The 14,134-nt window shown below is 30.5% G+C and overlaps 1 protein-coding gene across 1 annotated transcript; it reads right to left on the reverse strand.

Annotated features, from left to right (window-relative positions):
- Positions 1-7,697: 7,697 nt before the first annotated feature.
- LOC136222587 (uncharacterized) lies at positions 7,698-13,888 on the reverse strand. The gene is made up of 4 exons (XM_066010340.1): positions 13,248-13,888; positions 10,240-10,523; positions 9,317-9,544; positions 7,698-8,518 (listed from the first exon to the last, which is right to left on the reverse strand). The coding sequence occupies exons 1-4, from the start codon at positions 13,675-13,677 to the stop codon at positions 7,973-7,975; spliced, it is 1,488 nt and encodes a 495-aa protein (XP_065866412.1). The 5' UTR covers positions 13,678-13,888; the 3' UTR covers positions 7,698-7,972.
- Between the last annotated feature and the right edge of the window lie 246 nt (positions 13,889-14,134).

Genomic DNA, 14,134 nt, shown 5'->3' on the forward strand with positions numbered 1-14,134 from the left:
TTGAGAGAGGGTTTATATATCAGCTGAAATTTCAATCAAATGATATAGAGCGCCTAAAATTTGGTATGGCCGCGTAAGTGAAATTTCATTTGCCGCTTTTTTGTTTTCGGCATACAATGACATTCATTTATTAGAAGTGTCATCTGTTGAGCGCATCAAATTTAACAAAAACGCGCGTTTTCTTTGGATGATATGATTCTGTAATCGTAATGTCATCTGAGAATCGAGCGCATTTTTTATTTCGCCTTAAGATGACATACAGTTAAAATAATGTCACAAAAAATATTCAGACGACACGAAACAAATATTTGTCATGTATCTTGTGTCATGTGAAAGGGAAAATGGCATAGTGTCTTCTTCTTCTTCTTCTCTTCTTCTTCCTCCTCTCTTCTCACCTTCTTCTTTTTTTCTTCTATTTTTTTTTAAATTTCCGAAATCTGAAAATTTCTAGATTTCTGGAAAAATCTGGAAAATTTCCAGATTTCTGGAATCGAAACTTAAAAAAAAAAAGAAGAAGAAGGAAGAAGGAGAAGAAGAAGAAGAAGAAGAAGAAGAATGAAGAGGAGAGAAGAAGGAAGGAAGAAGGAGGAGAGAGAGAGAGAAAGAAAAAAAATAAAAAAATACAAAAAATTCTTTTTTACAATTTTACCTCTGTGCCCCGTCAGCTTTTTCACGGTGTTAAGCCATTTTCCGTTTTTCGGGTAACGGCGTATAACACAGTCCTTTTTTTTAATAACAAACCACATGAGTTTTTTCAGAAATCGGTGAAACCACAAGGGTTTTTTTTTGAATTTACCCTTTATTTTAATGTTTATGTTGTTATATTTTATTCGTAAAAGGGTAATCCGAGTTAAATTCCGTAATTTTTATTTCTAAAAGGTTAATCCGAGTTAAAATATATATTCTTTTCCAAACCAAACCACGCGGGCGTGAGGCTATCACGCCTCACCATAGGTACGGGTGTGATAGCCTCACGCCTCACCCTATGGTGAGGCATGAGGCCTCACGCCTCACCCCGTGGTGAGGCGTGATTACCTCACGCCCGCGTGTCCGAAGAGGAAAAAACCATCCATTTCTCACCCCAAAGCCTCAAAGGGTATTTCCGTCCTTTCACGTGGCTAGAGGTGGAAAATTGAGGCTATGTTTAACAACACCCTATATATATCTGATATACAAATATATAATTAATAATGAACTAATACATCTATATTTTATCCAGTAAAATATAATCTCGGCTTTTGTTAACAGAATCCCCACTGATTTGGGTTTTCTCCCAGGCTTGACTTTAATTCAATTAAATCAATCTCTAGCTCATACCTCAGTTTAATCAATAGCTCCATGATTTATATAACCATTATATTTACAAATATATAATTAATAATGAACTAATACATCTATATTTTATCCAATAAATATAATCTCTCATTTTGTTAACCAAATCCCCACTGATTTGGGCTTTCTCTCGGGCTTGACAATTAAATCAGCCTCTAGCCCGTACCTCAATGTAATCAATAGCTCTATTATTTATATAACCATTATATCTATTTTGAACTTACTTTAATTTGATTTGGTTAAAGAAATCACGATGAAAAAGACAACTCAACACACACTAAAGCAAAGCTCTAGAAAATTATCCCTAAACTTTCAGCATTTTTAGAATTCTCAGTTATTTTCTTTGTTTCAATTTTCAAGTGCAAATTTTGTTCATTTTTCCACTACAATTTTATTTTATTTGTTGTTCAATCATTTCTGTGAGATCGGTATCATTTTGATAATTGAATCCTTATGAATTTTACAGTCTCTTTATTCCTTACAATCGTTTGATAATTAGAAGTTAGTTACGTGCAATTTTATTCCATAGTTCGAGAATACTATAATTCTCTGACACGCTTGCATTTCCCAAGAAAGAGCCAAACCGCTACTTTTCAGGTGTAAAAGGCAAACAGGAGGTCACTAACCAGATAGCTAAAACTTTTCATTAATTTGAAATGAAAATGCAAACATGAGCATGAAAAGTAGAAACCAAACACCCCTCTATACTAATGCTACTCTCCGCAATACAAATTTTGGGGTTTTGATTCATTGAAAATAACTAAATTACCACCTGGTAGGGAGAGAAACAGACAAAAGAGAGTAAAAAATGAAGTTGTGAAGGAAGAAGGAATGGAGAGGTAAAATAGAATGAAAGAGAAAAGATAGAAAGTATAAGGTAAAAAATGTGAGTCACCAGTAAAGTGACCACGAGTGTAACAAAATGTAAATTTTAGTAATTTTTATGTTACATTTTCAAGTTCAACAACCATATCGTGATGGGTTTATTTTATGCTAAAAAGACTTCATTTGTTATTTGTATATTTCAAAATATTTTTATTTTATAGGTTAGGAGGATACAACTTAAACAAAAAAATGTTAGTTTGTTTCGAATGTTTGTTACTATGGGTGCCAATGAACATTGATAGTTCGCAAACTATTCAAGTTCGATTAGATCAAAATTCGGCTCGATAGGACTCGATTCGAGTTCGAGATCTACTCGAGTACTAGCGAGCTTGAGCCTGAGCATGAGCTTCCTCATCAACTCGAGAGCTCACGAACAGACTCGATTAGCTTTAATTACTATATATATTTCATTAATTTTTTTTCTTATATATCATTGCTTTAAATTTTTCTTTCATCGATCATTGTTAGTCTTTAACCCTAAAAAAAAATTTTAAAAAAAAAAGCTTTAGCCTCTCGACCTTTAGCTAGAAACTATATTTTGATAAAGAATAACATATATACAAAATTTTAATATATATTTCAGTATTTTAAATTTTTATGTCAATTTACATTCTCCAACTACGGGTAGAATCTACTATTAAGTTTTTTTTTTTTGTCTCATACACTACTTTTTCTATTCATGTATAATGAATTTAATTAAAGCACGTTACGAGCTTGATAAAAACTCAATCAAATTCAGTCAAAGTTCAAGCTCGTCAAGCTCAATTCAAAAGAGCTCGACTCGGCTCGTTTTTGTCCCCATTTGTCACACAAAGTTTTTAGATGATTTTAATTAAAAGAATTGTTTTCATAAATAGATGACCTCAAGTCCAAATTTACAAATATTTAAACCAAATAAGGGTCTTTACAAATACGCCAAATTACAAAATTTATTTTTATAATTTGCCTTAATATAATTCGAACTTTGAATTTTAAGAGGAATTTATATGTAAAATCATTTTTGATATTTTTTTATAATTAATGAAAATGGTTTTGTAGTTTTATAAAAAAAACTCATATTTCTTTTTTATTTTTGTCAAATTGAAGCAGTTAAAGGAAATTTGAAAAAAATCTGGGTGGATCTAACGGTTACTTACTTAACATTTTGAGAATTAAGTTATTACTTTGATGTATTAACAATAAAATTACAATTAAATAATATTAGTAAATTTAATTCTAAATATGTTATTATTGTCCATGTATAACAAATGAAATATACTTTTACATTCTAATTTAAAAATTCTAAATTCTAATTCACAAATTATAAACCTAGGCAATATATCTTAGACACTTAATTTATAAACTATAATTCTTAAAACTGATTAAAAGTAATAATTTTATTAAATCGATATAATTCTATACTATAACTTGACAGAATTGTAGATAATTTTTCAAAAGTAAACTTCTATATAATTTTTCATGTAACTTATCCAATTTTAAACTCAAATCCGATTAAATTAATAATGGTCTAAGTTGAATTTGGGCCTACTATTTGTTGGCGTAAGTTCATGATTACAATTATTTTTTTTTTTTTAAAAAGCATGATCATAATTATATTAGATAAAAATAATTCTATCAAAGTCTCTTCTTGAATAAAAAATTTGAATACACATAAATTTATACATAGATGAATGGACAAATTAAGAAAGTGACTCTTATGATATTTCCGCTAATCTTACCAGAATCTTTATAAGTGAAGCAAAATGTAAACATTTTCGTAAGTCTTTCAATGTTCTCCAACCATGATCATGGACTCGAGTTATCTTTCCTCCTCTAAACTTTTTGCGACAAAAAAAGACATATCATACCCAATTATTCGGAAGTGAAAAATCATGGAATCTAAAAGAGACTTCACCCCTGGTGTCACGATCAAGCCTAAACTCCGGCCTATTCGGAACTTCCACGGCCGGCAAAGGAACTATTTGGTTCTCATTTGGGTGACGTGATGGCAAAGGTAGGACATGAGACCATTGAGTTTCAACAACATCATGAGGTGGCAAAGACATGATCGGAGCTGAGACCACAGATCTATGCCGACCACCGGAACCACCGCCTGCGACTGCTCTGTCCTATAAGAAGACGTGAAGGAGTATAGGTACTTTGGCATGGCGATCGAGTGAAAGCTTTTGGCTCAGTGAAACGGTGCCGTAGCATCTTATAGCTCCGGTTGAAGAAACCATCCATGGAACAACTTTTTGGTTTGATACTCATTGATACGATTAGTAATTTTGATGCACTCATTACTTCTTTGTTAAAGTTTTTGATAGAGCATCATCAAACAACAATGTAGTAATCATCCAAATCATCAAGAATTTTTAAAATTCAAGAATTTCCAGATTCTAAAATACCAGATTCTGGAATTTCAGAACTTTCAAAATTCTAGAATTTTCGGATTCTAGAATTCCAGAATTTTCATATTCTGGAATTTCAAAACTTTTGAAATTCTAGAATTTTCAGATTCTGGAATTCTTCAGATTCTGAAATTCTAGAATTTTCAAAATTCCAGAATTTTTTAAAATTCTAGAATTTCCAGAATGTCATAATGTCTGAATTTCGAGCTCCAAAATTTCCAGAATTTAATAATTTTTTAATTTCTAGAATTTTTTAAATTCCAAAATTTTTGAAATTGTAGCAATCTGAAATTTCAAAAATTCGAGAGCTCTGAAATTCCAGAAAATTCTAGAATTTAGGAATTTTAAATTCTAGAAAATTATGGAATTTTAGAAATTCTGATCTATGAAAACATGAAATCATGTGTTTTTTTTTAAATTAACCCTTAATTTTATAAGTTTTCTCTTGAGAATATATAATTTAATATTTCGTGGAATTAGAGAATATTATTTTTTGTTTTAGAGTTTTATATGAGAAATAAAAATATATATTTATTAAGTATTAAATAAATGAATGTTTTGACGAAATTATTTATTGGGTTGTCGTCACAGCCTCACATCCACACATTTTATAAATAAATAAATATATTATTTCAAATGAAACTATATATAATAAGTTGAAAAATCTACTACTCCATTTGGTGCGACCTTTGGTGGTTCAATTAGCCGAAATAAATGAGGTGAAGTTCACGTGTGTGCTATTTTGGCAATATTTTGCCTGAAAACAATCAGAAATGAGTAGAAACTACAAAAGTAAATAAAACATGTACTAAAACTAAATAACATACACACATGCATAAAAGTGCGAGAAATGCTCGCTTATTGAATGAAAACTAATCAAAACTATCCTAAAAACCGTACCTAAAGATATGGGTTTTCGACCCCTATTAGTAGGGAGAGAAACAGACGAAAGAGAAGACAAAATGAAGTTGTGAAGGAAGAAGGAAGGGAGAGGTAAAATAGGAAGAGAGAGAAAAGATAGAAACTCTAAGGCAAAAAATGTGAGTCAACGGTAATAGTGGCCATGAGTGTAATAAACTGTAAATTTTAGTAGCTTTTATGTTACATTTTCAAATTTAATAACCATATCGTGATGAGTTTATTTTACTCTAAAAAAACTTTATTTGTTATTTGTATATTTTAAAATATTTTTATTTTAAAGGTTAGGAGGATACAACTTAAGCAACAAAAAATGTTAGGAATTTTGTTTTAAATGTTTGTCAGTATGGGTGCCAATGAGTCTTGGTAGTTCGCAAACTATTCAAGGTCGATTGGGTCAAAATTCGGTCCGATAGGACTCGAGTCGAGTTCGGGATTTACTCAAGTACTAGCGAGCTTGAGCCTGAGCCTGAGCCTGAGCCTGAGCTTCCTTATCGACTCGAGAGCTCACAAACGAACTCGATTTGTTTTAATTACTATATATATTTCATTAATTTTTTTTATTATATATATATCATTGTTTTAAATTTTTCTTTCATCGACCATTATTAGTTTTTCATCACAACTCACATAATTTTTAACCCTAAAAAAATTAATGAAAAAAAAAGGCTTAGCCTTTGGACCTTTAGCTATAAACCTATATTTTGATAAAGAATAAAATATATAACAAACTTTAATATATATTTCAGTATTTTCAAATTTTTATATCAATTTGCATTCTCCAATCACGAGTAGAATCTACTATTAAGCTTTTTTTTTTTTTGTCTCATACACTACTTTTTCTATTTATGTACGATGAATTTAATTAAAGCACGTTACGAGCTTGATGAAAGCTCAATTAGATTCAGTCAAAGTTCTGCTCGGTCAAAGCTTGTCAAGCTCAATTCAAGAGAGCTCGACTCGGTTCGTTTTTATCCCTATTTGTCACTCAAAGTTTTTAAATGATTTTAATTAAAAACTTGTTTTCATAAATCGATTCAAGTCCACATTTACAAATATATAAACCAAATAAACGTCTTTACAAATACGTGAAATTACAAAATTTATTTTTATAATTTGCCTTAATATAATTCGAACTTTGGATTTTAAGAGGAATTTATATGTAAAATCATTTTTGATTTTTTGTTTTTACAATTAATGGAAGTGGTTTTGTAGTTTTATAAAAAAACTTATATTTCTTTTTTACTTTTGTCAAATCGAAGCAGTTAAGGAAATTTGAAAAAAGAAAATCTAGGTGGATCTAGCAATTATTTATTTAACATTTTTGAGAATTAAGTTATTACTTTTGATGTATTAACAATAAAATTACAATTAAATCATATAACTAAACTTAATTCTGAATATGTCATTATTTTCTATATATAACAAATGAAATATATACTTTTACATTCTAAGTTAAAAATTCTAAACTCCAATTCATAAATCATAAACCATAGACAATATATCCTACATCCTTAATTTATAAACTATAATTCTTAAAATTGATTAAAAGTAATAATTTTATTAAGTTAACATAACTCTAATCTATAATATGACATGATTATAGATTGTTTTTAAAAGTGAATTTCTATATAAATTTCTCTAATTATTATTATCATTTGTGATTTTCATGTAACTTATCCAATTTTAAACCCAAATCTAACTTGGCCTAAATCCAATTAAATTAATAATGGGCTAAGTTGAATTTGGGCCTACTATTTGTAGGGGTAAGTTCATGATTATAATTATGATAGTGGATAGGAAATAGTGGAGGGAGAGAATTTGTGTCGCTGACACGACTTGATTTCACGGTTTTATATGATGGTTCATGTTAGCCGATCCCGAATCATTTCGGAACTAAAGTTTTGTTGTTGTTGCTGTTGTATGTCAAGTAATGATTTTCAATTCTGTCAAACTAGTAAAATCAGTATTTTTAATATATGTTAAAGATTACACTTTATAAATTAGGTGTTTAGGATATATTTTCTAAGGTTTAGGATTTATGAATTGGGAATTTTTAAATTATGGTATAAAATCACAATAAATAGAGAATAATGATATATTAAGAATTAAGTTTGGTGATATAACTTAGTTATAATTTTATACCCAATTATGATATTCATGTATTTGATCCTTTTTTTAAATCATGATTATAATTATATTAAATAAAAATAATTCTATCGAAATCTCTTCTTGAATAAAAAAATTGAATACACATAAATTTATACATAGATGAATTGAAAAACTAACACGGTAAGAAAGCGATTCTCGTGATATTTCCGGTAATCTTATCAGAATCCTTATAAGTGGAGCAAAATGTAAGCATTCTCTGTGTTCTCGAGTCATGATCGCGGACTCGAGTTATCCTTCCTCCTCTAAACTTTTTGCGAAAAAAAAAAACGAACATATCATACCCAATTATTCGGAAGTGAAAAATCATGGAATCTGAAAGAGACTTCTCCGGCGGTGTCACGTTCAAGCCTAAACTCCGGCCTATTCGGAGGAACTTCCGCGGCCGGCAAAGGAACTATTTGGTTCTCATTTGGGTGACGTGAGAACTGAATTTGATCAGATGACAGAGGTAGGACATGAGACAATTGAGTTTCAACATCATGATGAGGTGGCAAAGACATGATCGGAGGTGAGACCACAGATCTATGCCGACCACCGGAACCACCGCCTGCGACTGCTCTGTCCCATAAGAAGACGTGAAGGAGGATAGGTGCTTTGGCATGGCGATGGAGTGAAAGCTTTTGGCTTAGTGAAACGGTGTCGTAGCATCTTATAGCTCCGGTTGAAGAAACCATCCATGGAACAACTTTTTGGTTTGATACTCTTGATACAATTAATAATTTTGATGCACTCATTGCTTCTTTGTATAGATTATTCAGCCCGGACCTCTTCGACGGAGTGTCTTCGTCCCCGTCGATCACCGAGGAAATGTAGATAAATCCCTGCGGAAAAGCAAGCAGTGACATATTCAAAATTCACCGTACTTCATGATAATCAATAAACTATGAGCTTTTACATTAGGAAAAAAAAAAAGTTCTATACACATTTTTTATACGGTTTTCCCGGTTTCTGATAATCAATGCATACTCAAATCGCATGTACAAGTGTCACACGTCTACTTAAATTTAAACTCAATAGATGACAACTTAAATATTATCGATGGAAATTTGTATAAATAAGCCGTATCAATGTGATATCGAAGAAATTATGAGATGGAGCGGGTCCTCCAACTCCAACATAATAGTAATTAAAAGATTATTTTATTTATTTACAACGCATGTCAATTTTTATAAGGAATATATTCCATTTGAGTTGGAGAATTCTTTCCTTCTATTAATTTCTCCGTGATGTCAACTATCGGGTTAGTTTAAAACGAATAAACTTAAAAACTAACTCACAGAATTTTATGTTGCAATCGGATCAAACAAGAGCGAAATCCTATTTAATAGAACTCTTAACTAGCTAACACTAATCCGAAGAGAAAAAAAATGTATTTTACACCTTTTATCGTACTAACTTAAACATCAAAATACACGTGTTGGTCATGAGCTATATGGTAATTCCACGTCCTTGCGGGTCAATATAAAATGACTCTACTCAGCTAGATTGGATAAGAAATCTCATAATAAAAACAACCGCGATTCTACCATCGAATTAACACTAATTTGACCGAAAACTCACGTAATATATAATAAGATTGTTTTGATTATTAATTTTCGTGTTGAGTTCGTGTCGCGTACCTCTTCAGTTCGGCTAATGGCAAAGCCAAGCTTTAGATCAGTTTCTTTAATTTTCATCTCTATTGCAAACTCGCCGCATATAGGTGCGTACCAGAGACGTACGGCTCGGACAACACCAAGGTCAACACCATGATAATCTTCGAAGCCATATAAGCTCACATGTGCAAGATTGGATAAATCAGACAATGATCCTGAATTCACAGTTGAAGAAGCTGTCTCCCCAGATATCTGTTCATTAACCACCATTAATCATCCAATTAATTAGGATCGAAACGTTGAAGTTTGCAGTCATGATCAATTTAACCGAAATAGGTATCAACTTAGTTTTCAAGTTGATAAAGTTCGATAAATTAACCTAGATTTTAGATATTAATACTGATTTTATTTAGATTAATTTGTTAAAATTTGTCAACTCGAAAACTAGGTAGATACTTAAAATTTGATTCGTACTAAATTGGATTTATAGTCAAAATGGCTTGAACTTTGTAGTCAGATTAATTTAATCCGAATCGAATTTTAGATATAAACTCAATCCTCAAGTTAGCGAATTAGCATAAATTTTACAACTTTTAATATTAAAATTGGTAGTATTTAGCTAATTTGTCAAGATTTTCCAACTTGAGAACCGAATTGATATCTAAAATTTGATATTAAGCATCAAAATAACACTTCAAGTTTTGCAACTCGAATCAATTTAGTCCGAGTCCAATTTTAGATATCAACTCAACTCTTAAATTAACAATTTTTAACAAATTAACTCAAATTTTATAAATTTTAGATATTATGAGTGATTGTATGTAGGATAATTTGTCAAAAATCTCCGACTTAAAATCCGATTTGATATCTAAAATGCGATTTCAATATTTTGAGCCTTAATTCCAATGATTAGATTGAGAATGTATTTAACATGAAGAAGATGTTACCTTAGTGAGAAGTGACTCAGTCTGAATGTTCATGAAAACAAGAGGAACTCCGGCAGCTTGTGAGGCGTAAAGCCAGGTGTTAGCCCTAGCAAGAGTGTCTTCCAAGTCATTGTAACGAGAAGCAACTCGGTCGGAGGCTTTAGGAAGGAGAAGAATAGAAAGAAAGGAACTTGAATTTGGAACTGATAAAACCTCTTGCATTCTCCTTGCCCATGGATAAGCTACGTATCCATCTTGAAGTGTTGCTCTAGACAATGCATTGGCTATTCTTGACCCTCTTGATGCTGCAAAATTAACACAACTATCCATTATAAGTTTTACTATGGCTCGGGGCCATGTCAACCTGGCCAATCATGACATGACACATTACGTCTTAATTCATGATTGGCTTAGTTCAAATGAACTCGAATTACTAAAAAACTTTCAGAAAAATTCGTTATTTGCAAGGAAATATGGTCATATTAAAGAGAAATTATATTTCATATTCACTGTTCTTTTGATTGGTCGGATATATATAATAAAATTTCTCCTAAACCAACCAAAAATTCGATAATAGTTTAAGTTATGGATTGATCAATAATAAATAGACACGTAAATAATACGTGAATATATGTTGACTTTTCATTGGACGAAGAAATTCTAGAAGCTTTTTCATAGAGAAACAAAGTTACGGAGATTTTACTATATAGCTAGTGCACATCTAACATTATATATGTGTGATGTCACGTAACATCTCAACCAACAAGACATTTACATTATGTAATTAATTATATATTTTAGTTAATTATTTATATAACATTATGTCACGTAACATCTCAACCAACAATACATTTATATTAAATTATTAATTCGGCGCATGAATAATGGCCCTGTTTGGTGAAGAGCGTTTTGGGATAAAAAGAGCGGTTTTGACCAATTTTAGAGGTTTGACCACTGAAACCGCTGATTGGAGTGTTTGGTGGAGAGAGGTTTGGGAGAGAGATTTGGGATGAAAACGCTAATTTAGAAAAAGCTCTTAAAAGGAGCTTTTTCAATTAGCGTTTTGGAATATTAAAATTAATGGACTTCTTTAACCCTAATAGATAGACTCCCTCTTCTCCTGCGCCAAAATTAATGTCCTTATTCGTCTTTTTGCACAAACCGCTATTATCAATCAGCTAATTTTTACCAAACAGGTCTACACAAACAGCTAATCAAATCAGCTAATGTAATCAGCTAACAGCTAACAGCTAATGTAATCAACTAACAGCTAACAGCTAATTCCCAAACAGGACCAATGTATTGCATTCGGTATATAGTAAAATTTCTCCAAAGCTACTAACCTACCACACGAGAAATTCTATAAAAGTTTTAGTTCACGTAGACTCAACTAATAAGAAATTAACAAATCAACAATGTTGGATTCAATTCCATTTTCCAATAGAATTTTTTTAGATTGGTCTCGCATAAAGCGTTCAAATCATGCCACGTCATCTACGCTACTAACTCGACATGATTTATATGGCCCTATCACTTCTAAGAGTTTCCCTTCTTGATCAAGAACTAAGGCCCTGTTCTTTATTACTTAATTTCAGTAACAATCAGTTCAGTTCAGTTCAGTTTAGTAGTAATCAGTTCAGTTCAGTATTCAGTTTCAGTATTCAATAATTTATCATTATTTATTATAATTATTATATATTATTATTATTTATATATAATTTCTTATGATTATCATTATTTATTTATAATTTCAGCAATTTATTATAATTATTATAATTTATTATATATTAATTTATCTATTTTCATTATAATTATATTTATATATAATTTATGCTTTGTCATTATATATATTATCATTATTTATTATAATTATAATTATTTGGTGTAATTTATTGGCAAATTTTGCGAAAAGTAAATAAATATTATATTAATATGTTTACATTACAATGCTCTAAAAAATTAACTGCTCAACTACCTTAATATCTCAAATAGTGCAATTTTATCCCTAATATTAGAAGCCAATAGCAATTTTACCCTTAACATTGATAAATTGAGTCAAGATTTTGTATTCATATGAAAATTCATATTTAGACGTTAGGAGTAAAATAACCCCGGACCCAAAACGTTAAAGGTATTTTTGTACCTTAATACTTAATTGTAATAAAAAGTTAAGAGTGTGTATTCATATAAAAATTTGTATTTAATTTCATAGGCTTTAAATTATATATAAATTTGTGTTTTTATGTAATTTATATTTTTAATTTAAATTATACTCATTTTTATTTAATGTCATAGGATTTTATCGAGCCTAGATTTTATTTGATATTTAATTTAGTTCAATCTTTAATAATATGTTTATTTATTATTGATATTATTTTTTTTGATAGAAATATTATTATTATTATTATAAGCTTATTAATGTCCAATATTATCATTAAATTATTTTAAAGTCTAATATCATCATTATTGTTACGTTCGATTAAATTCGGTTAAGTTCGGTATCATTCAGTTAAGTTCAGTAGCATTCAGTTAAATTCAGTTCAGTTCAGTTCAGTTCAGTTCAGTTCAGTTCAGTTTTTTTCAGTAATAAAGAACAGAGCCTAAAACTACTACATGAAATTTAACAGTGAACTAGACATAATAAACTCGATGTATGAAAAATAAGATGCATATAATTATTTCATTAGGAAATAATTTTTTATTGATAAATTGCAATGAAGCAAAATTATAATAGAATTTCTCAAAAACACAATAATAATCACTTTAATATCATATCAAAATTAAATACTTGGAAATTCAAAATATTATAATAGAATTCTTTTTATAGAAAAATAATAATTTCATTCCTTAAAAAAATAATCATTGTCTCAAAAAAAAATATTTATATGCCTATCCTCAAAAGAATAAATTCCTGCACGTGTGTCATTCAATTACTCGTGTAAATATCAGAATAATGAATATCTAATGCACAAGTCAAAGTCAACAAAAACCACAAAACAAACAGAGAAAAAATTCATATCGTCTCTAACCTTGCAATTCGAAGCATTCAGCCTCCGACCGATCCGAGAAACCGACGGCATAATTCGGGTCAGCAATAGACCTCAATATGTACTGCCTTTTGGAGCCGGACTCGGGCACGATACAAGCTTGCAACTCGGCCGACTCATCGGATCCTCGCCGGACTCGGACGAGAATCGAAGTCTGCTTATTTTTAAAGAAAGCGTGAAGAATCTTCTGTACTCCGCTCCTTCCATTCTTAAACGGGGATTTATACGATTGAGCCGACGAAGATGAACCGGATCCGATTCGAATCTCTTCAACTATGTCGCCGGTCTGCAACATGTCGCCGGTCCATTCCTCGGCTGTAGAACTACCTTTAAGACATTCGATGGAGAGGACGATCAATGATTTCGGGTCTCTGGATGCCGTTTCGGGTGGCGAATTTCGGTCTGTTGTCATTTTCGGGTTAAGGATTTTGAAGATTCGAGAGGTTTATGGAGATGAATTCATGATTTTGAATCAATCAAGATAGGATCAAAAAGAAAGAGAGGAAAGTACTGTGTGTGTATATAGGAATTCGAAAGAGTTGAAGATTCTATTGGGAAATTAAATGGAAAGAGAAGATGGTAATTGAAGTGGAAATTTATATTATGAATGGTTTGTTGGGGGCATAAATGAGGGATTTACAAAAATATGTATATATATAAATAAATAAAAGTCAAATTTTATGTGTGAAATCATATAGTTAACATGTGATAAGTGATGTTAGACAATTAATTATATTATTAGAGAGATGATAATCAGTTCTTCATTTTCTGTAAATAGTAACCGTAAAAGCCACGTGGATTAAATAAAAGAGACTTCAATGTTATACACCTTTATATTTGAGACGGACGCTTTAATTTGTGAAATTTAC

The sequence above is a fragment of the Euphorbia lathyris genome, chromosome 1, assembly GCF_963576675.1.
Source record: "Euphorbia lathyris chromosome 1, ddEupLath1.1, whole genome shotgun sequence".
Classification (NCBI taxonomy): Eukaryota; Viridiplantae; Streptophyta; class Magnoliopsida; order Malpighiales; family Euphorbiaceae; genus Euphorbia; species Euphorbia lathyris.

What these genes read in the sequence shown, in the direction of transcription:
- LOC136222587 (XM_066010340.1), bottom strand. Translation starts at nt 13,677, where the DNA reads ATGACAACAGACCGAAATTCGCCACCCGAAACGGCATCCAGAGACCCG. An exon ending in TGAATGCTTCGAATTGCAAG is followed by an intron (nt 10,524 to 13,247) that starts GTTAGAGACGAT and finishes TTAATTTTGCAG; the next exon opens with CATCAAGAGGGTCAAGAATA. An exon ending in CCATTAGCCGAACTGAAGAG is followed by an intron (nt 8,519 to 9,316) that starts GTACGCGACACG and finishes GCTTTTCCGCAG; the next exon opens with GGATTTATCTACATTTCCTC.